Here is a 27,693-nt window from a genome sequence, read left to right on the forward strand (position 1 = left end):
AGAGTGGATATGTTGAATCGATTCAATTATACGTAAACCGGTGTAGATTTCATACAGTGGACTAGCATGATGAGAACAGTCTCTACATGGCGTTGGAGTGCACATGTTGAATCGATTCAGTTATACGTAAACCGTTGCAGATTCCACACACTAACATGATGAGAACAGTCTCTACATGGTCTGGAATTAGGACATGTTGAATCGATGCAATTATACGTATACCGTTAAGGATTCCAGACAGTGAACTAGCATGATGAGAACAGTCTATACCTGGCCAGGGAGTGGCCTAAATGAATCGATTTAATTATACCTATACCGGTGTCGATTCCATACAGTGAACTAACGTGATGACAACAGTTTCTACATGGCCTGGAAGTGGACATGTTGAATCGATTCAATTATACGTATACCGTTGTAGATTCCATACATTGAACTAACATGATGAGAACAGTCTGTACCTGGCCTGGGAGTGGACATGTTGAATCGATTCAACTATACTAATACCGGTGTGAACACCATACAGTGAACTAACGTGATCAGAACAGTTTCTACCTGGCCTGGAAGTGGACATGTTGAACCGATTCCATTATACATATACCGGTATGGATTTCATACAGTGAACTAAAGTGATGAGAACAGTCTCTACCTGGCCTGGAAGTGGATATATTGAATCGATTCAATTATACGTATAACGTTGTGGGTTCCATACATTGAACTTACACGATTAGAACAGTCTCTTCCTGTGCTTAGAGTGGACATGTTGAATCGATTGAATTATACGTATTACGATGTGGATTCCATACAGTGAACAAGCATGATGAGACCAGTCTCTACCTGACCAGGGAGTGGACTAAATAAATCGATTTAATTATACATATACCGGTGTGGATTCTATACGGTGAACTATCGTGATTGATGACAACAGTCTCTACATGGCCTGGAAGTGGACATGTTGAATCGATACAATAATACGTATTACAGTGTGGATTCCATACAGTGAACAAACATGATGGGATAAGTTTTTACATGGCCTGGAAGTGGATATGTTGAATCGATTCAATTATTCGTATAACGGTGTGGATTCCATACAGAGAACTAACATGATGAGATTAATCTCTACATGGCCTGGAAGTGGACATGTTGAATCGATTCAATTATTCGTATAACGGTGTGGATTCCCTAAAGTAAACTAACATGATGACATTAGTCTCTACATGGCCTGGAAGTGGACATGTTGAATCGATTCAATTATACGTATAACGGTGTGAATTTCATCAAGTTAACTAATCTCTACCTGGCCTGAGAGTGGACATGTTGAATCGATTCAATTATACGTATACCGGTGAGGATTATATACAGTGAACTAACATGATGAAAACAGTCTCTACCTGGCCTGGGAGAGGACATGTTGAATCGATTCAATTATACGTAAACCGGTGTAGATTTCATACAGTGGACTAGCATGATGAGAAGAGTCTCTACATGGCGTTGCAGTGCACATGTTGAATCGATTCAGTTATACATAAACCGTTGCAGATTCCACACAGTGAACTAACATGATGAGAACAGTCTCTACATGGTCTGGAATTTGGACATGTTGAATCGATGCAATTATACGTATACCGTTAAGGATTCCAGACAGTGAACTAGCATGATGAGAACAGTCTATACCTGGAAAGGGAGTGGCCTAAATGAATCGATTTAATTATACCTATACCGGTGTCGATTCCATACAGTGAACTAACGTGATGACAACAGTTTCTACATGGCCTGGAAGTGGACATGTTGAATCGATTCAATTATACGTATTACAGTGTGGATTCCATACAATTAACTAACATGATGAGAACAGTCTCTACATGGCATGGAAGTGGACATGTTGAACCGATTCAATTATTCGTATAACGGTGTTGATTCCATGCAGTGAACTTACATGATGAGATTAGTCTCTACATGACCTGAGAGTAGACTTGTTGAATCGATTCAATTATACGTATTCCAGTGTGCATTACATACAGTGAACTAACATGATGAGAACAGTATCTACCTGGCCTTAGAGTGGACATGTTGAATAGATTGAATTATACGTAAACCGTTGTGGATACCATACAGTGAACTAACGTGATGTCAACAGTCTCTACATGGCCTGGAAGTGGACATGTTGAATCAATTCAATTATACGTATTACAGTGTGGATTCCATACAGCTAACTAACATGCTGAGAACAGTATCTACATCGCCTGGAAGTGGACATGTTGAATCGATTGAATTATAAGTATAACGTTGTGGATTCCATACAGTGAACTAACATTATGGGATTAGTCTATACATGGCATGGAAGTGGACATGTTGAATCGATTCAATTATTCGTATAACGGTGTTGATTCCATGCAGTGAACTAGCATGATGAGAACAGTGTCTACCTGGCCTGGGAATGGACATAGCTAGTGAATCAATTCAATTATATATGTAATTGTACCATACAATGAATTAACGTGATGAGATTAGTCTCTACATGACCTGGGAGCAGAATGTTGAATCGATTCAATTATCCGTAAAACCGATAGGGATTCCATACAGTGAACTAACGTGATGAGAACAATCTCTATTTGACCGGTATGTGAACATGTTGAATCGATTCAATTATATACTAAAACCGTTAGAGATTCCATACAGTGAACTCACGTGATTATGACAGTCTCTACATGGCATGGGAGTGGACATGTAGAATTGATGCAATTATACGTATACAAGTGTTGGTTCCATGCAGTGAACTAACATGATGAGAATAGTCTCTATCTGGTCGGGGAGTGGACATGTTGAATCGATTCAATTATACGTATAACGGTTTGGATTCCATACCGTGAACTAAAGTGATGACAACAGTCTCTACATGGCCTGGAAGTTGACATGTTGAATCGATTCATATATACGTATAACGGTTTGGAATCCATACAGTGAACTAACATGATGAGAACAGTCTCTACATGGCCTGAAAGTGGACATGTTGAATCGATTCAATTGTTCGTGTACCGGTATGGATTCCAGTGAACTAACATGATGAGATAAGTCTCTACATGGCCTGGAATTGGACATGTTGAATCGATTCAGAAGAACAGTCTCTTCCTGGCTTGAGAGTGGATATGTTGTATCTATTCAATTATACTTTAACCGATTAGGATTCCATACAGTGAACTAACATGATGAGAACAGTCTCTACCTGGCCATGGAGTGGACATGTTGAATCGATTCATTTATACGTATACCGTTGAGGAATCTACACAGTGAACTAACATGATGAGGACATTCTCTACCTGGACTGGGAGTGGACATGTTGAATCAATTCAATTATAAGTATACCGTTGTGGATTCTATACAGTGAACTAACATAATGAGGACAGTCTATTCCTGGCTTGGGAGTGGACATGTTGAATCGATTCAATTATACGTATACCGTTGTGGATTCTATACAGTGGACTAGCATGATGAGAACAGTCTCTACCTAGCCTGAAAGTGGACATGTTGAATCGATTAAATTATACGTATACCTGTGTGGATTCCATACAGTGAAATAACATGATGAGATTAGTCTCTACATGGCATGGGAGTGGACATGTTGAATCGATTCAATTATACGTATTACAGTGTGGATTCCATACAGTGAATTAACATGATGAGGACAGTCTCTACCTGGCCTGAAAGTGGACATGTTGAATTGATTAAAGTATACCTATAACGGTGTTGATTCTATACAGTGAACTAAACATTATGAGATTAGTCTCTACCTGGCATGGAAGTGGACATGTTGAATCGATTCAATTATACATATAAAGGTGTGTATTCCGTACAGTGAACTAACATGATGAGATTAGTCTCTACCTGGCCTGGAAGTGGACATGTTGAATCGATTCAATTATACGTATTAACGGTGTGGATTCCATACAGTGAACTAATATGATGAGATTAGTCTGTACCTGGCATGGGAGTGGACATGTTGAATCGATTCAATTATACGTATACCGTTGTGGACTCCGTACAGTGTGTAATGTAATATAAACGCTTCACTTCTTTACCTACAGCAAACTCCAAATTCGACAAATAGGATCATGTTATTTTTCTGTGATTTACGTTTAACTATTACGTAGAAGATAAATAATGTAAGGGCGTCATTATCTACACGATATGAAGCTTTATAAAACCATTGCGTAATGCATCTATTTCATAGGATTGCAGTATTGGAAGGGTTTATACACTCAGCAAGATCGTGACAGCAGTCTGTAAATTCGAGCAATAGTACCATGTCGTTGTTTTTTGTGATTCACGTTTTAATATAGTTAAATATTCAAACAGTTTACACTTCCAACAAGATCGCCATTATATCTATGTGTTATAGGGGTTTAAATGTGCGTGTAACAATGTAATAAAAACAATCTTAAAAAAGAAGTCAAATATCATAAAAATATTATATTTTCAAATCGAGAAACTATAGAAAAAGACACTAACACATATGTTAATGGCATAAAATGTAATAAGCTAGAAATATCTTTAATAAAAAATAAGCCAAAAGGCATAATTGTCCTTGTATATTATAAAATTGATTTTGCGTAAATTTTATCGTAACCCATTAAATTTCCCTCAACGTCTTGGAGTAAATTGACTACAGATTAATTGTGTGAGTCCTAAGGTAAATGACAAATATTTGATAACAGAACGAGAACAATATAAATTAAATAAGATGTGTGGTATACGTTAATGAGACAGTACCCCAATGACACAAAAAAGTCACCCAACGTAAATATAACAACAATATTAGACATGTGTCGACAATATGTGCCAATTTCGCGCTCTATAAATAGTCCAAAGCCTTAACAAATTGCAGTACATGTACATACATTCATAGCGATAACAAAAAATCTGTCATTAACACCGAATTTCTTAAATGACATAAGTTACCAGCAATTTATATTGTATGTTATTACTGAAGGCTGCAGATGTTTTGGTAGCATTTTAAATGAAACAAGAAACCAGAATTTGTTGGAATTGTAATTAGGGAAAGAAACAGGTCTTCCATAGCGTTGTTTCATGTTTTCGTCTATACAAAAAAAAGTTGCTTTCTTTAAAAATAGAAAAGCAATACGTGAACCCGAGACCGCTGAATGGTCAACCAAAAATTGTTGCTAAATATTTTTTGTGGGTTTTGATTTGAAATAATTGATTGTGAATAGAATAAGGTAATGATAATGTTAAACCACCTTTATTGAAAACATGTTATTGTGTGTAGATTCTCGCACAAGTGAATTGAAGGCAATGTTGGACTTAAGTTGTGTATAGAAAAGTGTATATATACAGCTACAATTTGAATTTACCTTTTAAGGCTTGATTCTTGTATTCATTACTTGGGAGTGTACATCATTTTCTAGTCCTATTGCAAATCAAAGTTTCTGCAAACCTGATGTCTAATGCAAATTGCACAAACCAATGGCCATATAAATTTAGGCACTCAGTTTGATTTCTAATCTGGATGCATTTATTTTATCTATCATATCTTCATATTTTGTTTCCTGGATGTCTTCAACTATTCTTATACTCGTTATTGAAGCTATCTATACTGATGGTGTATAGTTAAATATAAAATCCAATGTCCATGTGAAGTGAAACCCTGTGGAATGCAACTTATAAGAAGAATTTGTTTATATTTCTTGAGAGTAACACACAAGCTTCATTGGCACCTCTTATCTTCTAACATTTTTTTTGGTCTCATAAAACATATCAAATTTCAAATGTTTCCTGAAGTACATGAAAATTTGGTTTTGAAGAATATCTTATTTTCAGAAGTTTTATGAATACCTGTACATACTCTCAGTAGAACCATTTTATATAAAAAGATTTTTTGATATATAAAGATACCAGTATTAGAATGTTTTACGCCAGACGCGAGTTAATTCTACAAAGGACTCATCAGTGATGCTCGAATAAAACAAGTTAAAAAGGCCAAATAAACTACGAAGAGTAATGGCATTGACAACCCAAAATTTCGAAACAAAGGTTTTGCCGAATACATCTAAGGTAATCTTTTCCAGGGGTAGAAAATCCTTAGCATTTCGAAAATATCAAAGTTTATAATAGGACACTCCCTCAAAATAGAAAAAGAAAAGAGAAACAGCTAGAGGTCCGAATACCTTAAGTAATGATGACATTGCTTGAATGTCACATGCAAAGCTCGTACTGTCGTGTACTGAATTTAGATAAGAAATGCGAAAATTCACATTCGCGAGTGAAATTAATATTTATGCATGCAGGTGGATATCTTGCGCAAGAAATCGTAAAAAGAAAGAATACGCACTGATACGCTCAAATCTAATGTTTGATAATTGAATTCGGATGTCAAACTACCTACAAGTGCTTTAACTCCGGGTGCATTTGTGTGAACCCAAACCGATAGTGTGTGTCGTGTAAATAAACTCATCATAGATACCAGGACTAAATTTTATATATACGCCAGACGCGCGTTTCGTTTACAAAAGACTCATCAGTGATGCTCGAATCCACAAAAGTAAAAAAAGCCAAATAAAGTACGAAGTTGAAGAGCATTGAGATCCAAAATTTCTAAAAGTGTTGCCAAATACAGCTTAGGTAATCTATGCTTGAGGTAGAAAAGATTTAGTATTTCAAAAAAATCAAAGTTTTGTAAACAGTTAATTTATAAATATAACAATATCAATGATAATTCATGTCAGCACAAAAAGTACTGACTACTGAGCTTGTGATACCCTCGGGGAAATAAATCTCCACCAGCAGTGGCATCGACCCAGTGGTTGTAAATAAACTCATTATAGAAACCAGGACTAAATTTTGTATATACGCCAGACGCGCGTTTCGTCTACAAAAGACTCATCCGTGACGCTCGAATAAAAAAAAAGTAAAACAAGCCAAATAAAGTACGAAGTTGAAGAGCATTGAGATCCAAAATTCCTAAAAGTGTTGCCAAAATACAGCTAAGGTAATCTATGCCTGAGGTTAACAGGGTGATATATAATGAAAATGAACCGAGAAATGTGTAAGATAGCTGTTCAAAACAAAGAATACACTATTCAAAATCGTACCATATTGCACAGATTTAGATACTATAAGATTGAACTATTTAAAACAAAATAACAAAAACAATTGAAATTCATTCAACATTCATTCCTGTTAATGAATCTTTTCCAAAAATTTAGACTATAATATCAATAAACTTAAACGTCGAGTATTTAACTGATTGAAAATTTATTTATCAAATCAATCTCTTCTTAGATTCTAACTTTCAACTATATGGATATATTGCTATACAAAATATAAGCAGAGACTTATAAAACCATACTAAAACAGTATAAAATATTCAACGTGAAATGTTTTTATGATTATTGTAAAATAATGATTACGTTTTTGTAAGATGCAAGGATTTAAAATCCTTGTGACTTGAAACCATGCAAGTATTTTTTCATTCACTACCGTTTAAAATTTAGACACTAACTCATGTGTAAGCATCCCTGCTCATTGGTGCTCATATATTGCATATAATTTTCATAAATGTATTCACTGTTCAAACCTGTGGGACATAATACAGGTATAACATTTTTAATTATATCCTATTTCTATTATGGATACATTTAGTCTCAGTTTCAACTTAAAAATTTTAATGAATATTCTCTTGGTCTGGTAATATATAATAACAAAATTTTGACAGAAAAATCCTACTGTTTAATTATCTTTCTGCTTTCCGACCACTGTGTTTCCGACCATATTTATAACAGAAATATCTTTTTGTTAATTTTCTTCGTGCTTTCCGCCATTTTCAAAGACTATGATTGAAATACAAAATAACACGTGGTAAACGTTCAGAAAAATCAGTTTATTCTGGGACATTTTATAATAATTAATTATTCCCAGGTCTATTGTTACGATGCACAATAGCACGTTGTTTTTTAAATACTACATACACAACGCGTTCAGGGACCGTCTCAAAACATGAATTATATAATTGCGTTAGCATCATACTTGATATCTAATAAACACTAGCATTATCAAAAACACATATGTTTTGTCAAAAGGCAAATAGGTTCCAATATATAAATGATTTTTTGACTGCAACGTAGTCTTTGTCTTTTTACTTTCCAATCGATCTACAAATGAACTTTGTTCTGTTGAAATATTCAATTTCACGTGGTAGCCTTTCCATAGAGGGACCGTATCAAAGAAAAAGACATTTATAACTAACTGTATAAATGATCGAACATTTTTGAGAAGTTCCGAGAATCTTGTTTCCGAAGGTATCCGAATGGCCTATAGAAGTGTAATATGTAACCGGGCGGGGGCTTTTTTATATTTTTATCATCGGGTTCTTACCAGTTTCCTGGGATTTAAAGAGCAACGGAAAACTTCAAAAGTCAAAAGAGTTTCCGCTATACTACCAAATATAAAACAAATACTACATAAAATGAAATTCAACACCATATATATATATATATATATATATATATATATATATATGACCTTACAATCTAACCGTAACCTAAACTGTTTTCAGTTTGATACCTGTTAAAAACCAAATGGTTTGAAACTAGGCTGAAACCTAAATGTATGGAAACTATTAGAAAACTAATGTAAGAAACAAAATTTGAACTAATGTAAACCTTATTGAAATGCAGGTTTATAACTGTCGGAACAACATGGTAGCACTAAGGAATGGTATATCAGCAAACACTCACTGCAATAGCGTGGGGTAGTGTGAAACGAAAAACCCTAACACGAGCCCTGTTTGGACAATTTGTACCGAACAAACTGGCTCAGCCTATCTATATCCTGTCAGCAAGTTTGTTTTAACAACAACTTTCCAGGTAAGGCGTCTTATAGGAACCAAGGAAAAATAAATGAATTTCGATGCTGTTTTCAACGCTAAGAAGATCAAATTGGTAAATTTCGAGAGAAATCGGAGAATACATATCTATAGAAATAAGATAATATTTATAAACTGTACTATCGTAACAGAAGCTACAAAAACTTTTCGCTGAATTAGTGTACAAAATAATTAAGGGGTCAGCTGAAGCCCACCTCCCTGTGCCGGATTTACTCGCTATGTTAAAGACCCATTAGTGGCCTTGTTTTCTATTTGACACATTCCCTGTTTCCATTCTCCATTTTACGTTTTTTTTTTAAATCAAACTAAAATACCCAAAATTTCTTAAATTTTCATTTAGGGGCATTATGTTTTTCGGTCTGTGCATCCGTCCATTCGTCCGTCTGTCCCGATTCAGGTTGAAATTTTTGGTTAAACTTTTTGATCAAGGTAGTTTTTGATGAAGTTGAAGTCCAATCAACTTGAAACTTAGTACATGTTCCCTATGATATGATCTTTCTAATTGTAATGCCAAATTAGAGTTTTGAACCCAATTTCACTATCCACTAAACAAGTGCGGGTGGGGAATCATTGTACTACGGACACATTCTTGCTTTGTTATTAGTTCGTAAAACCATATATTTCACACAACTAAACAATTACTATTGATATCGATAACAAGATGAATACATATGTTTATAAACATAAGACAATATAGTCTGTCTTCTACAAAGATCATATGTTAAAAGTTTTAACCATGAATAACCGAGTCTTTTATTTCCATTTTTCTCTAAAAACTACATTTTACCCAAGGAAAACAATTTTTTAAAGACTAATAACTATAGGACTTCTTAAGATAAACATCATATAGTCTTTTCTATATTTTTTATTTAGATCCCAATTCAAAAGTTTTAACAATCAATAACTGAGATTTGTTCATTTCCAGTTTTCCGAGTTTTTCTCTCTTAAATCATTGATGTGCTTGTATGACTATTGCACCTGATCGAGCATAACACTATTGATATGTTGAATTGTTCATTGTTGAACAAATTCCCGCAGGACTTGTAACTATTCAAACTTACCATTGATTCGGAGAACTGTTTTAAACAACATTATACAGATACAACTTAACGATATCATTTTTGTTGGAATACTCTCCTTCGGCATAAAATCTGAAAATTAAAATATGATTGTTTCATTAATGAGAACAAATGTAATTGCCCTGAAAAGAAAATAGCTTCTCCATATCTTATATTGCCCTAAAATTTGCATTTAACTCAAACACATATTTGTCAAAATGTTTAGTCTCAAATACATTTACGGTAAATAATGTTCAAGTTTTTGTTATGCTAAATGTTAGACTCAGATCGACCTCCGGTCTCCAATCGACGTCCAATTTAAAGCCACGTTCATTCTCAAATCATTATTCAATATGTTTACCCTCTAATCGACGTCCAATGTGACGTCATGTATTTTTAAAACGACGTCTGATCGATTGGAGTCCCCTCTCACCGATGTCATATACATTACATCATTTAATTATTTGTTGTCCGTTTGGTCTTTATTTTTATATCTTTATCATTCAGTCTTTGTGTAACGATGCTTAAAAAAACTATTGTTTTACATATATCTTTATATACTTTACAATTCATAAAGACTTAGTTCACGTATAAAAGAAAAGAAGGAACAAAAAATTGGTCAACATTCAGTTCAAAATCAACTAAATAAACATACAGGGATAAGCATAAGTAAATGATAATAAGACAAACACAGACATCTTATTGCATATGCATGCATATTAATATTTTGGGGAATTTGTTTTTAATAAAGTTCATATAAATAAATGACATGTGGATATACGACAATAAGTCAGCAGTACAAATCTTAAGATAAGCGAAAGATATCTAGGGACAATATACAGTCTCAAACAACAGACAGAATAAAGAAGTACAGTCAATTGTTGAAAAGTATTATTATTTGATCTTTTTCAACAACTTTAAGTTTGAGATTAAGGTTCAACCAACCATTTGTATTCAGAAAATGCCTTAATCAAATCAGGAATATGACAGTTGTTTTTTTCTTGTAAAAAGGACGTCGATTAGAGAAGTCAATTATAAAGTGGGTCATATGTTTTGATTCTTATTCATTAACATTGAATTAGTTACCAGATGTCGATCTGGGTCTTACATAGTTTTTCCCATACATTTCATTTAAAAAAAATCAGATGAAATAAGTTTTCTCATCATACATCTTACATTTTTCAGATGCATTTATTTCAACAACAAAAATACAGATTTGTAAATTTCCAAATTTTGTGTATTATGTATCTTTTTAAATAGCCGTCATTTATGAAAATTTTAATTTATAAATATTACAGCGACCAAACATCGTTAAGTCCATGTCATAGTCAAAAACATTTAACTTATCAATAATATGCATGAAGGTAAACAGTCTTCCTTGTTTTAACAAAACACAAACGTTTGAATTTCGCCTACCAATATTTCTTACACATAATTGCAGCTGTAAAGTCGATCAATGGAAACTCACTAAGATAACAGTTGTTACTTCCTTATAAATATTGACGATAGATGCTTAGGTTTAGATCAGTTACATTATTAATTATTCACGTCCGAATGTCCTATAGACAGTCGGAAAGTAGGTCAAGTTGAGTCCCTCATCTAATCGAATAAATTCACCAAAACTTTGATGGAGGCAGGTATCGGTTTTTATAATTAATATGCAATCGTCATGACAAAAACTTGATGTTCCAAGAATCTTTAAATGATGGCCCAATAAAATAAGGTAACATATCTTTTAAGCTAAGTACGTTATTATCGTTATGGATATATTCAGTCAAAAAAGCTTTGAGTGCATAAAAGAAAAAGTCTTGTCAATATACATAGGCATGGTAATCTTAACAATTTGCAAATGTTGTTACCTCCCTTGTAGTATAAAAATTGGTTGCCAAACAAAAAGATAATAAATCATTTTCAGTGCAGGCATAATGATGTGGTGACAAATAAAACTTATTTCCAACATTTTGTTTTTTTATGTTGGTGAAAAGTTTAAACAATTATTTTGAAATTGAATTGAATTGAGCTATGTACAGTAACAGTAGACACTTAAGATATTTTGCAACCCTGTCTTATACCATCATAAATGCTTTTTGCATATTTGATTATACTATGAACTCGTTGTTTACCTACTGTTTTATGCTCAAATAAGACTTAAATGTGAAAATTCATACAGGATCATACAGTTTAGGATTTTATAATGTACTAAAGCTAAGACTACAATACTGTTTATCAGTTATCAACTTTTGAGTTTTTTGCAACGAAAATCGAAATACATGATAAATGCTTATGCAACTGTTTACAAATCAGCATTAATCAGAGGAATTTTAACATTTTTAAAACAATATGTATTTATTTAAAAAGAAATAAAGATTTAATTACATTTTAAAAAAATAATCGAAATTTGTTTAATTTACAAGTTTTACCGTTAACAAAATCGATCACAATTGTTTGATCGTGACAAAGCAAATTAAGATTAAAGTGGTGCAGCCTGAGTATCTCCTCATTGTACATTTGCTTATAGATCTTGATGGCATCTCTTTCAAACAGAAAATTTAGTGAAGAATGCACAGATCCGTGAACACTGAAAAATAGGATTTGTTTAATTTTTTTTTTGGGGGGGGGAATATCTCAAGACATATAAAATGTACAAGAAGATAAATAAGAATATTATCAAAACTGTATACTAAACAAATATTACAAATAATAACAATTAAAAAATATGATACTAAGGATGATATCAAGATTGTACGATTTTAAATAAATATCTAGCAATGACGGAGCTATTTGGCAAAATATTTATAATATAGACTTTTATCATTAAGTCTAATTTTATCCGGAATATTTAGTAAACGTATTGTCATGTTATGAAGTCAAGTAGTGAATTGGATAGACGGTTTTATCTACTTGCAATAGCTTTCTGTGTGAACCCGTCCTTGTTTTCTGACTTGGTTCTTAATATCGAACTTTTACCGTGAGGAGTTGGACTGATGGAAATCGTGTTTCCTTCCTGAGAACATAATATTGTCTGTAGTTTTATTTGGGTGCATGTTTGGTGATTGGTATCCCCTAACTTTCTAATAAAGGAAATGGGGAGATAATATAATGGGTATATCTGTCCAAATTATTTTTTTACTCATTTAGTTGTACCTCCAGCAATAGCGGAGTTACATAGTAATCACTATGCCTGTTTGTCGTTACCTATTATCTGCAACTTTCCTAAGTTTGAAAAAAAATATTTCTATGTAACGGCATTGTGGGGTTCCTTATTTGATTATTTGTATTTACAAAACAATATTGCCATTTTTTCACTTTTCGGTTTATGAGTGTGCTTTGGTACCTTCCGGCTCTACTTTTACATAAATTACTGTTCCATGTTGTGGGCGAATGTTATTATTTTAGGGCAAAAATACAGCAAAGTGAAAACAATTCGTTCATAACTGATGAAATTCAAAATTTATTTTTTTTACAGTAATAAACTAGCTAGATCACGAAAAATTTCTGTACATGAAACAAACTTTTGATCGCGTAATAATGCCTTTTATTTTTTAAAGATGTCACCACTTGTATTTGTTTTGTTGAATTTAAAAAGCTGTGGATTGACAGTCTTTTTTGCTTTTTTCGTGAAGATCAAACAAAAGCTACATGTTGTTGTAGAAAAAAACTACGTGTATCTATAAAATACAGAACAAAGGTAGCAAAAAATAAAAGGCTGGTAACAACCGTTGCTGTACAGTTTTTATGAAAGAGTAGTCAGGTCAAGTCCGAGTCGATAACTGGTTGTTACTTTTGTTTTGAATCTGACTTGTACGGCGTTTTTACATAGAAAAATATACATTTTGCATTTAAGACGATTTGAAATTGGATTGAGGATTGGGTTTGGGGGTTGTGGGGAAGGGGAGACAATTGCCCTATCCTCCGGCTCATACCCCCCAAAAAACAAAGTAAACAACAAAAACATGAATAACAGATTCAAGACATTTAAAAATTCAACGACGTATGAAAATGAAATAAAAAAGAGTAATTAGACAAACATAAATACAACATGTATAAATAAGAAATCAATAAAACAAAATATATGAATAAAAAAATATGTTCTTATAATATTGTTAATGGGGAATAATATTTAATGAAAAATAATCGATTTTGTCTCGTTTTTAATTTTTTTATTCACTTATTTTGGAAATCATTTTTTTTAATTTCATGCTAATTAAAGCAATGTGATATTCGAGTAGACCCTAGTATTGATCACGTGACACATTTCTTTTTTCTTCTAATGTTCCGTCCCTTTATCTAAATGGGTGGTAGTTTATTTGACGTTGAGACTGATTTTACACTGACACAATTCGACTTAACAAATTTCTTGAACATTAAGAGAAAACGGGAAATCCTCCTTATAGTTCGATTTAGACGATTCGAAAGATTTCAGCTTAACTGCTAAGGAAACCCCCGAGAGGTTTGGACATGGAAATATTTTATTACCATTATTGGCGAATATTTTCCGAAATTTTAACAAATGCATATTTACCAACCTACCTTAATAACTTGGATCTGTCGACGAACAAGGCGTTCGGTATTAAACACAGTTTAAATATAAGATAAACACGTCGTCAGGCTTTCTAATATAAAAAGATATAATCTATTTTTCAATTATTCGGTGTCAGACTATTGGGGCGTCGGACCATTGGTTAAAAAATAAATCATTTTACCGTTTAAAATGCAAATACTAAGCAACTGTTGTCAACACTATTAATAATGAACTAACGACTGATATCTTAATGAGTTTTCATAGATCGAATTTCAGATGCAATCACGTTTAAAAAAAAATCTTTAAATGATGGCACAAAAAAATCAAGGTTGAATATCTTTTAAGCTAAGTACGTTATTATCGTTATGCAGGGTTTCCCCTGGGTCAGTTATTTTTTTCGCCACCTTTTTCGCCAAAAAAATATATTTTTCGCCACTTGATTATTTTTTCGCCAAGTAACATAGATATATTTTTCGTTTAAAATTTACCTTTTTTTCTACCCCTCCCCCCTACTTTCCTTAAATAAGATAATTGTGTCTATGATACTTCTCTCAAACTTATTTTAGAGTCTAAATTTTAATGAATAAACACTAAACATTTACTTTAAAACAACAGATTTTTTTTAACTTAAAAGGCAAAAATATTCATTGTATTTTAAACAACTTTTCTAAATGAGGGGGCCACTATACTTTTGATAATAAAAAAGATATAAGTCCTGGAATATAACAAAATTCATGGACATGTTTTGTTCATATAATACCAGTATATTTCGTTGGGAAAGTTTCTTCAAAAGAAAAATACTGATGTGCCCTTTTGTACTAGCTAAGAAGTGGTTTTTACAACAAAACAAAAGCTTTTATCACATGAAATGCATCCCTCATTTCATGTGTAGTCATTACATTGAAGGGTTACTCTCATTCGAGGGATTGTTCCCAACCTTTTGGACAGTTTTCTTTCCTTGACCATCGTAAATGAAAAAGTTGAGACGTAATTGTATGCTTGAAACACGTGTGTCACTCAAACGACTTTACAGTAGACTCCCTAAGCAATTACCTATATTAAAGTCAAACGATAATTAAAGTTTTAAATCGGAGATTTTTCTTGCTTTTGAACATTTTTCGTCACAACAACAGCTTTTTTTTCTAAACTATCTTGAAAAGGAGAGGAGACGTCAAAAGTTAGCTTCTAACACGTGCGTCGCAAAGTGGTAAATAAATTATGCATGTGACATTTAGCGGAAGCCATTTAACCATATCATTTTTTCAAACAATACAATTGACACTTTTATTAATTAGTCCTTTGTTGTCGATAGCTATAAAATGCAATCACCTGATTATTGATTTCCTGTCCAAATCTTAATGAGGTCAAGGTAAATTCCGAGTATTGTCTGATCGGGTAAAGTCCGAGAAACCGAAAAAAGTAAATACACAAGATGGAGGAAATAAATCGTTATAAATATTCCTTTCGCCAAATTCTTTCGCAAATGACGATTTTTTATCGCCACAATTATTATTTTTTCGCAAATTGCGAAAATGTCGACCGCCAGCGGAAACCCTGTCGTTATGAATATATTCAGTCAATAAAGCTTTTAGTGCATAAAAGAAAAGGTCTTTTCAATATACATAGGCATGGTAATCTTAACGATTTGCAAATGTTGTTACCTCCCTTGTAGTATAAAAATTGCACAGATCCGTGAACACTGAAAAATAGGATTTTTTTGGGGGGTTCGGTTCTAAACACAGTTTAAATATAAAATAAACACGTCGTCAGGCTTTCTAATATAAAAAGATATTATCTATTTTTCAATTATTCGGTGTCAGAATATTAGGGCGTCGGACCATTGGTGCATTACAAAAATAGATCATTTAACCGTTTAAAATGCAAATACTAAGCAACTGTCGTGAAATCACGTTTAAAAGCGATTGGTAGGTGAAAGTCAAACGTTTGGTAAAAGGGCAGTTAAGTGTCAAGTGTGCGTATGGTAAAAAGGCAATTAAGTGTCAAGTGTGCGTATGGTAAAAAGGCAGTTAAGTGTCAAGTGTGTGTATGGTAAAAAGGCAGTTAAGTGTCAAATGTGTGTATGGCAAAAAAGGCAATTAAGTGTCAAGTGTCAATAAACACATATGCCACATAATTTTTTATCTGAATTGACATTACGAGGTTTTTTCAGTGTTGAAGATCATATAATTGCTTATTACTTCTTACATCAGCTTCATTTGGACTTCGGTAGATATCCTACCAAATAACTTATTTTCTTCAGATAGAAAGCCTAATGATCTTTCCAGAATTTAAGAATAGATTAAACACATTTAAATTTCTAATTAGAAAATACAATGAAATACAAGAATATAATTGTTGAGATCCACACAGGTATATAATATAATTACATAACAAAAAAGGAAAGGATCTGTATAAGTTTTGATAATGGCAATCTAAAAACTGTACAATAAATTCGAGGAAACCGAAACACAAAACTCTCAGACTGACGTCTATACTTATATATCAAGCTTAAGATAACCTTAGAGACCTATCGTTTTGTATTTCTATGTCATTAGGTCTCTTGTGAAGATTTGGCTCAACTGCTCTCATACAACATCTTTTTTTACAATTAGTCCTAATAAGCTGAAAGTAAATTGATCTGATATTTTACAAAATAATTTGAAAAAATAACTGATATCACGAAACACTAATGTGTTTTCTTTCTTGGAAGAATGAACACTTTTTGATGCTCTTTATGCTATTATTGTAGACATTTATTAAAATGATTAAAATTATTCTATATCAAGTACCTAATAAAAATTTAAACATCAAGGACATTACGATTCATGTAGTCTCTTTAACTTATTGTCAATGAAAAACAAACTTCTGTTTGATTTAAAAAGTTGTACTACTTTGTGATATGTATCAGATGTCTATTGTTCTGCATAAATATATTATGATTATTTTTCTTTTTTTTTCGCATTTATCATAAACTTAATAAAGTAAGGTCATTTGAATTTGAAACCTATGATGCACAATTTATATATATTTTAAGTTTGATGTTCTCAAAATATTGGCAAACAATGATAACTTTTTCTGATATATTTGTCATGTGTTTAATTATTCGACGAAAATTAGCTTGACTGGATGATGCATGATAAATATGTATTGAAAATTAAATTTCGTGAAGATAAAGGCACATTGTAATGGGTGGATTTTTTTTATATTATAGTCAAAACTGTAACAAATTATGAATATTTAAAATATAATGAGTTGAAAATATGTTTGTTTATTAGTTTGTACTTAACTTTAGGACATTACGATTGTTCGTGGCTTTTTTACTTAATGTATAGAAACTCCTACGATCAATGGTAAGGGATTCTCTCATTCGTAGTTCACTTCACCTTGATCTGACGTTTTATGATAAACAGCACCTTGATTATAATGTTGGATTCATTGTTTTTGCTTATATTTTATATTTTGTATTCTAAGCATTCGAAATAAAAATAAATACGTAAGGCTCACGTTTGATGTTTTAAAAGCGTATTATCTGAGACAACGTTGGGCCAAATGACATACAAATATAAAGTAAGAAATATTTATTTGGCAAAAGTACAAAATTGTACGGCCACGGCTTCACAAAGAATGGGACTGCCGAGAAACATAATTGGCAAGTCCCTAGTACATGTATATAATATAATTAAACCTTATTGTCCATTCCTTATTTCCACATTATTGTCCATTCCTTATTGCTTATTTCCACCTTATTGTTATTCCTTATAATGTCATTTTCTTATATATCAACATAATATCCTTATTAACATTATTGCTTCCAAAATATATCGGATGCTGGCCCTGGGAAACAGAAGCTCAGCTGATACATAATTCCATTATAAGAAGCCTAATATATTTGTAGATGTTGTGTCGCTATTTTCGCCAAATGGTGGAAGTCTGGAAGTCTTTGTCTGAAGCCGTGACGAAGGACTGGGATTTTAATTGAAATAAACTATCAATCTTTTCAACCTGAAAAATAGAACAAAAACAGCAGAACATCGAACAACATGATATAACATATATACATATTAATTACATTTAAGTGGTGGGTGGGTGGGTATCTTTTGAAACAACATTTGTTAATTTATACGGAACCTAATTTTCTACGTCTTGTCTCTGCTGTGGCGTGGGAAAGAAAGAATGAATGACGTCACAGTTATCAAGGTTAAAATAATCAACGTCACTTATAATATATTAATTCCATAACGTGTACAAAGCGGAACAACTCCCAAAAACGTATGCCCACTTTCCTCCGATAACCGGATTTATTCTTCATAGGAATAAATCTTATTATCTGAGACAACGTTGGGCCAAATGACATACAAATATAAAGTAAGAAATATTTATTTGGCAAAAGTACAAAATTGTACGGCCACGGCTTCACAAAGAATGGGACTGCCGAGAAACATAATTGGCAAGTCCCTAGTACATGTATATAATATAATTAAACCTTATTGTCCATTCCTTATTTCCACATTATTGTCCATTCCTTATTGCTTATTTCCACCTTATTGTTATTCCTTATAATGTCATTTTCTTATATATCAACATAATATCCTTATTAACATTATTGCTTCCAAAATATATCGGATGCTGGCCCTGGGAAACAGAAGCTCAGCGGATACATAATTCCATTATAAGAAGCCTAATATATTTGTAGATGTTGTGTCGCTATTTTCGCCATATGGTCGAATTCAGTGGCTATTCCGAGTGTTATTGGACACTGAGTTCGACCACCGCCACAAATGCGGTAGCGACATAACACAACCGCCGTGACCGTACTTTTAAATGGCCATATTCATTAAATAAGCCTGTAAATGAAATAAGAAAAAACAATTTCCCAAATCAGATAAATGAACGCCGTCATATGTGAACATTCCGGGATTGTTATATGATATTTCCGGGTATTTTATGTAACACCCACCCAATTGTATACATAGCCAAGCGGCAAAGTTATTAATTCTTGTGGCTGCTATATTCATTGCTTGTTGGTTTTTACCATATCTCCACTTAAAACGCGGGAGAATCTGGGACCACACAATTTTTGTTTGTGGAAGCATTTCGTGTAATTTCATAATATCAGACCTCAAGGTTTCTCTAAAATCAAAGAGTGATATAGCCCCTATACTATTACCACCACAATGTATAACTAAAATTTTAGGAGGGGATTCAATTTGCAGAAGAAATTTTATTCTTGGTACAAGCTCCCCCCATTTCATGCCACCTTTACCTTGCCACCATACCCTGTAACTTTTTCTATGTAGTCCTAAACTACAGCCATCAAATGATCTTTTCGCTTCTATAAACGCATGTTTTACAATCGAAGACCCAACAACCCAAATTGAATTGAGTTCTTGTTGACTTGAAGATTCATCTAATAAAAAAGTATGAATTGTAAATTTGTTAATTGGATATTTAACAAGCTGGTGTACATAAATTTTGCATTAATTGAATTTGAAAGTTTTTTGAAAGAAAATCAATATCAGATGTTGTCGTACTTTGCAACTAGTTAACGAATGTACCCCTTAAATGTATTTGACTTCCAGCGACCTAGTCTCTTTATCTCTTCTTCAGAGGTTCCCTTTTCAAAGTGGCTTGAAGCAGCACCGATACGGAAAGAATGTGTTCGAAATGAAACCGAATCGGTTATCCCTACATGTATTAAAACCTTACTTAGAACACATGAAAACTGGTACCTTGTCACTGGACATCCTCCGAAGTGACAAAATAAGGGGCCTTTAACCTTTGGTCTTTGCATTAAATAATTTTTCAACCAATAAATTGGACAATCTTTTAGTTTAGATTCCGTTATTTCTATAACTGTACCATGACCATATTGATCAGTTTTTGAGAATGGGATAACAATTTTAGCTATTTCAATGTAATCTTTCTTTGACAGTGTAACGTTCTCAATTGCTATTACTTGGTGCGCCTGCCACTTTTTATTGCGTACTATTTCACCTATCCTAAAAAACCCATGATAAGCCAACGAAAACGCAGATGAAAACAAGCTTGCTTCAAATTTTGAAGAACAAACATTTGGTAATTTATCAATGATACGTATTAATATTTCCTTTGTAATTGGCAATCTTGTATCTTTAGATTTGTTTATACGTTTTAAACCCTCAACCATTTTTTGAACCAGGAAATTTTTTGAAAACCCAGAATGTTCCATTGACTTACAACGAAAATTTATTGCAGACAGATAACAATTAACTGTCCTATAAGCCCTTTTGTTGAGTGACATATAAGCAATAAATGTAGTTACATGCGATAAAAGTGGTGGCCAAATGATATCATAATTATACAATTTACGGAACGCTTCGAAAACCACTAAACCTGTACGATATGTCTCTTTAGTGTTCACTGATACTGAAGAATCCACTAGTTTGTTAATTTCAACATCGATATCAGCCTCAGAAAATCTCGTGGTATTGGTTTTGGTAATGGATCTGCAGCTGGATCTATGCTTCTGAATCTTTCCCACTGTTTACGAGAAATTGCATCTGCTATGCAGTTGAGACGTCCTTCGATAAAGCATGCTTTAAATTGCATATTATACACCATTGTTTGCAATACGAGCGGTCGAACCAACTGCATAACTCGTTTCGATTTTGATGATTTTTTATTCAAAATAGCAACCAAAGAACAGTTATCTGTGTGAAACATAATTTGTTTGTCCCTCAATTCGAACGTAAATAGATATATGGCCAATAGTATTGGTACAAGTTCTAAAAATGTCATATCTTTCATTATTTCTGTTTCGTGCCATTGAACGGGCCAATCAAAGTATGCCCATTTTCCAAAAAAATATACTCCACATCCAAGTTTGGAATTTCCTGTACTATCAGTGTACAAATTTAACTGTTCATTTGTCAACCAGATATTTTTATCAAATTTACAACTTCCATTAAATAATTCTAGAAATGTTAACCACATATGTATATCCTCTTTCATGCTAACAGAAACTCGAATAAAATGTTCTGGTTTAACTACTCCACACATTGCGTCACAAAAGCGTCTATTGAAAGCTCTCACTGCAGGAATTGCTCTTGCGCAGAAATTCAATAAACCAACTAGTGATTGTAACGCTTTTAGTGTAACCTTTTTACTTTTTAAAATGAAGAATAATTTTTTCTTTGTTTCTCTCAACTTATCAAGCGGAATTCTTATAACCATGTTTATAGTGTCAATTTCTAAACCCAGAAAAGTTATTTTACTTGATGGACCAGTAGTTTTATCTTCCGCTAGAGGAATGCCCATTTCGGTACAAACATTTTGAAAAGTGTTCATAAGTATTAAACAATTGTTTGAATCTACTTTCCCGACAAAGAAAAAATCATCCAGATAATGCTCCACAGATTCCTGTCCCGATCTCAACCTTACCAACCATTCAACAAAAGTGGCAAACCTTTCAAACAAATTACACGCAGCCGCTAACCCCATTGGCAACGCTTTTTGAAAAAAGTAATTATCATCAAATTTAAAACCAAATAAATCAAAATCATCGGGATGTAATGGTATCAATCTAAATGCCGAGGACACGTCCATTCGTCCCATCAGCGATTTTGGTCCTATTTCACTTATAGTAGTAAGAACCTTGTCAAAAGAAGTGTATTGTACAGAACAATTCTGAGGATCAATAAAAGAATTTAAACTTTTTCCAAATGGAAATGACAAATGATGAATGAGACGCCATCCAGACGGTTTTTAGGAACAAGACCTATTGGAGATAAACGTAGATTTTTGAATGGCCTGCATGAAAATGGACCCGCAATTCGGTCCGACTCTAACTCCTTTAAAAGTTTAATTTCAAGTTCTTTTTTGTTTTGATATGCTGAAATTAAATTATGACAATTTGTAGGCAACCTTGGTCCTCCATAACCCACTTTAAAACCATATAAAAAACCATCAGATAAAATCTGTTTGTCCACCTGATTAGGATAATTTGTAACCAATTTTAATAAAACTTCGACCTTAATTGGAGATTTTGACAGCCTATGTATTTCGGATAAAGGGTATCTGTCTACCTGCATCTGTTCCACTTCCGGTTTGTCTGAAATTTGTTCTATTGAACGGACGAAAATTACCCCTTCGTGAACCAGTCCCATTTTGAGGGACCCTACAATTGATGGCAGGATGGGAACCATTGCATTTCAAACATTTGTGAATGTATCGACATTGTGGTAACATACATGCACCTTTGTTATTGTACTCGTAACACTTCCTGTATGTGTTAACCATATTAACCCCAGAACTAGGTGCAGTTGACTGCCCTGTATGAATATATAACAGCCAAAGTTCTTGGTCAACTGTAGCCCATGACAAAGCTGGATTTCTAGCTTTCTTTAGACGAAACTGTTGATCATAGTCCTTCCAACCTAGCCCAATTGAACGACTTGCACCCAACTTAACCGAATACATATATTTTAAAATAGTTTGTGTGTCTTCTAAATGCACACCAACATAAATACTTGTGTAAATTAGGAAAGCATCTATCCATGTGCTAATATCAGTAATCTTTTTACTTGGTTTAGCTTGGATAACCAGCTGTCCATTTGTATCTAAAGTTAAAGAACTTGATTGCTCTGTGCTTGAATTTGTAAGCAAAATACTTAAATCTACATATTCACCATTAATTATTTTGTCCTGAGTTTGTTGTGAAACATTTAAACCTAGATTATCATTTACACTAAATATTGGTAAAATATTAGGTGTTATACCTGTATTCAATTGTTGACTTTCATTGATTGAATCAGGGGATGTAACAGTAGCTGGTGAGTGAATAAGGGCATTGACAGTCTGAATAACTTCATTCCTAAGTTCTGGAGTCATCTGAGCTGAAACTTGCGTGGAAGTAGGCTGTCCAGCGACATTACTAGATCCGTTTCTCAACTGTGCCGGTACATCCCTTGGCTGTACTCTTTGGTATATAACCTCGTCGGACTGCTGTGCTGATGACCTTAACCTTTTTTTGGCTGCGTACGGACTTTTAGAAGGCCTTTGTGGCATACGCACTGTCTTCCCCATTTCTGTACGATGTATGGTTTTTAAACTAAAAAATACTACAATAATATTAGTGAAATCACCTTTGAAAAGTTATATTTTATTTATTTATTTTTATTTATTTATCTATTTTTTTTTTTTTTTTTTTTTTTATTATTTTTTTTTAAATTATATATGAACTTCATACATTTATTCATTATTGGTTTCACTTCCAATTGCTCGCATCGTAGCTGTTGGAAAAGTTTCATACAACAATAGTTTCCAAATCGCATACGTCCATGCGACACGTGTCATAAAACCATGTGCGTAGTTTTTATCAGTCTGTTAACATTTCTATTTTCTGGAAACGAAATTCATAAGGTCAACTGAATTGAACAAACAAATAAAAATCTCAATGACATATCATAGTAATTCTCGTTTATCTTAACAGAAGAGAAAGGCAAATTAAAAAATATCTTAACAGGATCAAGACCATGTGCTTTTTCCTATCTTCCAAACTTTCAAAACTTCAATAAAATTACGATTTTTTGAAAGACATTCATTCAATATACCAAGTTAAATAAATAAAATTCAATATTCAACCAAATTTTTTATCTTTTGAAACAACATTTGTTAATTTATACGGAACCTAATTTTCTACGTCTTGTCTCTGCTGTGGCGTGGGAAAGAAAGAATGAATGACGTCACAGTTATCAAGGTTAAAATAATCAACGTCACTTATAATATATTAATTCCATAACGTGTACAAAGCGGAACAACTCCCAAAACGTATGCCCACTTTCCTCCGATAACCGGATTTATTCTTCATAGGAATAAATCTAATTATGTAGCTTTGGTATACATCATAAACAACGATGTTTTGTGGTAAAATCTATATACGTACTGAAATATTTTCTGATTAATTGATCGTTCTCGTTAGCTGTTTCTTACAATCATTTAGAAATTTACTTTATATAATTCTGTATACCGTCCATTTTTTCAGTGATCAACAAAATGGGAAATGATTTGGTATTAAACTCTACTGTGGATTTATTTATCTTTGTGGGTATCAATTTTCGTGCTGGCACTTTTTATATTAAAATTAAAAAATAGGCATCCTATAACCAGAGCTATAGCATATAAGTTTGAATAATGTGTAAATCATTGCATCACCTCGTGTTTCCATACCTATAACAAACACGCTAATTTCAACTTACTAATTTTCACATTCCCTTTTATCAGAAATAACATTCCTTTGGACTCAGAGTATGGCGTTTAAATATCTCAATAAATACGTTACGTGTGTGGATGTACACAGTATCTGGACTTAATATTATTCTTTTTGGTCTCTTGTGGAACGTTTTTACATTGGCAATGATATCACATTATATTTTCATATTAACAGTCATTTGCTCAAAATCCCCAAAACTTAAACAACCTAGTTATTAGAAAGAACTAATAGTACCAACACTGCAACTTTTTTTACAATCACAATCGAGATGACCTAAACGATATAGCTTAACTAGATAACGATGTTTTCGCAGTCTTGCATGTCTAAGACCATAAAATATAAACAAGAAGTCTGAGTACCAATAGTCAAATTTTGAACGAGTGTTTATTCATATTGCTGGTTATGCATGCACAGCAGGAGACACCTAACCTTCGAAAGTACCTGTTCTAGCTTATTTAAAGTTCATTGGTTTCTTTTTTTATTACATTTGTGTCTTCTAGAATGATTTGATAAATATAAACAACGATACCAATTTTTTAAGACACAATCCTCAAAGAAAGATTTTCAAATATGCATGTGTATATGTATACACAATAAACCCTTTTTAATACTGACAATTTTCATGGTTCAAGACGGGGGTTAAATTTATGAAAAATTCTTACCATGTCTTTCATTTGTAATTCATCTGCCATTGATTTTTTCAATGAGTAACATTGTTGACTGCTGTACCCCCATTTTTGACATTTTTACCTATTGTGTCTGTGTGCTTTGTTCACGCATCGGTGACAGTATAATGGAATTTGATGCGACTGTCATACAAGTGAGAGGTTTAGCTAGCTATAAAACGGGGTTCAATCCACCATTTTCTACATTAGAAAATGCCTGTACCAAGTCAGGAATATGACAGGTGTAATTCATTCGTTTGATGTGTTTGATTTTTTGATTTTGCCATTTGATTGGGGACTTTCCTTTTAAAATTTTCCTTGGAGTTCAGTATTTTTGTGATTTTACTTTTTTTTAGTATTAAGATTAACTTTTTATCTTGTAATCCCCGAAAAATGGAAAATAATGTACGATATTACGTCAATGTTTGGTAGTTGTAATCAGTTGTAATACAAACTGGCTCCTTCCCTAAAACATCATTTCGGTTTAGAGAACAAATCAAACAATGACACTAATGATGTCAAACAACATTGATGCTACCACTGACATACACCAACTAATTAGGGTGAAACATAATATTCTTTTTGAGTCGATTGGCCAATAGATTTTACGCATCCGTTTATTAACATTTGTTTTAAGAGACAACGGGATAGTTTTTCAAATAAAGATTTTCTTTTTACATTGGTATTAACGTGGCTAATTTGTTATCGATGAATCTGAAATGTCCATCAAATTTGAAGTGTAGTAATATGTACATGTACTAGATTTCAATTAAAAGCATAAATATATTATAAGCCAAAGATGATAGCTATTTTGTATAATATAAAAATCAAACGACTCTATAACAGAATGGCAAATGACTTAGAGAAATATCCTTCAAATAATTTTAAGAATTCAAGAAGCTAATATATTGTGTCATTTGTAAGTTGTGACTGTGTCACAGTATTTAATTTGATGGACAGTATAACTCATTTGTTGTTAATTTTTATTTACAATTAATGGAATGGTAGTTTAATTATATATTTTTTTACAATACGTAAACCTAGCTGTACCTACATAAAAAGTATTAAATTCAGAACCTCATTGATACTACATATAAAAGAGATTTAACAATAGGATAGAATACATCAATAAAGGAAATTTTGTTTCTTTCTGCTGTAGGGGAAGTAACTCAACCATTTCTAAGTACAAACATTATTGATTTGTTTCTTAAATATCCTTGTCAACCAAAATAATGCTGACTACAAACATCTGATAACACAGGTGTTACATGACCAATATATACAAAAAATGGCATCAAAATGTCCAATTATCTTCCAAAGGTGTATTTTATTCTAGTTATAAAAACTTTTTTGGTTTAAAAACTTATTTAATAAAAATCCCGGAAAATGCAAGAATCTGGATGACAAAATTAATAACGTCTAATATAAAAATTCCCATTGACACTGGCATGGGCGTTGGCACAATATTCCGGCGGAGGACTGAACATTATCACATGTAGGAGACGAATTTCACTATCTTTTTAATATATGCATGTCTCTTCAACTGGTTATTTTTTAGAGAACAACATATCCCTTGTTATTATACGAAGCATCCAAGTAAGCAGACATTATCTGTTATTTTATCTTACTGTAAAGCTAATTTATATAGACAGTTGGCATCTTTTATCAGAAAGCTGAGTAATTTGTTGTGATATGTATATCAATTTGTATGAATTCTTTTTTCATTTTATTATTTTTGTTAGTTTTTTTGTTGTTTTTGTTTTTTGAATCTACTTTGTATTATAATTCATATTTTTTAGTGTGTATTTACCTCATGTTACACATTTATGTGCCTGAGTGTTGCTTTACAATAAAATCTTGAAAATCTTGAATCTTGAGTTTTTTTTAAGTTATATGTACGTACAATTAAGTAGTTGTTAGTGATATACAATGATTGGTTGTGGGATATGTGTGCCGTGCATTAACCTCATTGGTGACTATGTATCATTTGTTAGTTTTAGAAACACTAGAACACACCTGCGAAATCGCGGGCATTTAGAGCATTCATCTAGAGCTTCGTTGATTATATGAAAACTGTGAATCCTGTAAAAGATTTTACGACTGGTGAATATCTTTTCTCTCCCAAAATAAACCAAATGGAAGAATAAAAAACGAGGATGACAAATTCAACTATACATGGTACCCATATGACACTTAGTTATGACGATTAAATTATTGTGGAAGGAAGAGAAGCGACACACAAAATGAGGTCTTCTCGTTTAAAAGTATAGATCTTTCATTAAAAGTAAAATGTATTTGCAAAA

General features: G+C 32.7%; 1 protein-coding gene across 1 annotated transcript; it reads right to left on the reverse strand.

Moving 5' to 3' along the window:
• Positions 1-19,293: 19,293 nt before the first annotated feature.
• LOC139484119 (uncharacterized) lies at positions 19,294-24,327 on the reverse strand. Its single transcript, XM_071267848.1, has 2 exons — positions 23,233-24,327; positions 19,294-19,883 (listed from the first exon to the last, which is right to left on the reverse strand). The coding sequence occupies exons 1-2, from the start codon at positions 23,537-23,539 to the stop codon at positions 19,294-19,296; spliced, it is 897 nt and encodes a 298-aa protein (XP_071123949.1). The 5' UTR covers positions 23,540-24,327.
• Positions 24,328-27,693: the final 3,366 nt, after the last annotated feature.

This window comes from Mytilus edulis, chromosome 8, assembly GCF_963676685.1.
Source record: "Mytilus edulis chromosome 8, xbMytEdul2.2, whole genome shotgun sequence".
In the NCBI taxonomy this organism is placed as follows: domain Eukaryota; kingdom Metazoa; phylum Mollusca; class Bivalvia; order Mytilida; family Mytilidae; genus Mytilus; species Mytilus edulis.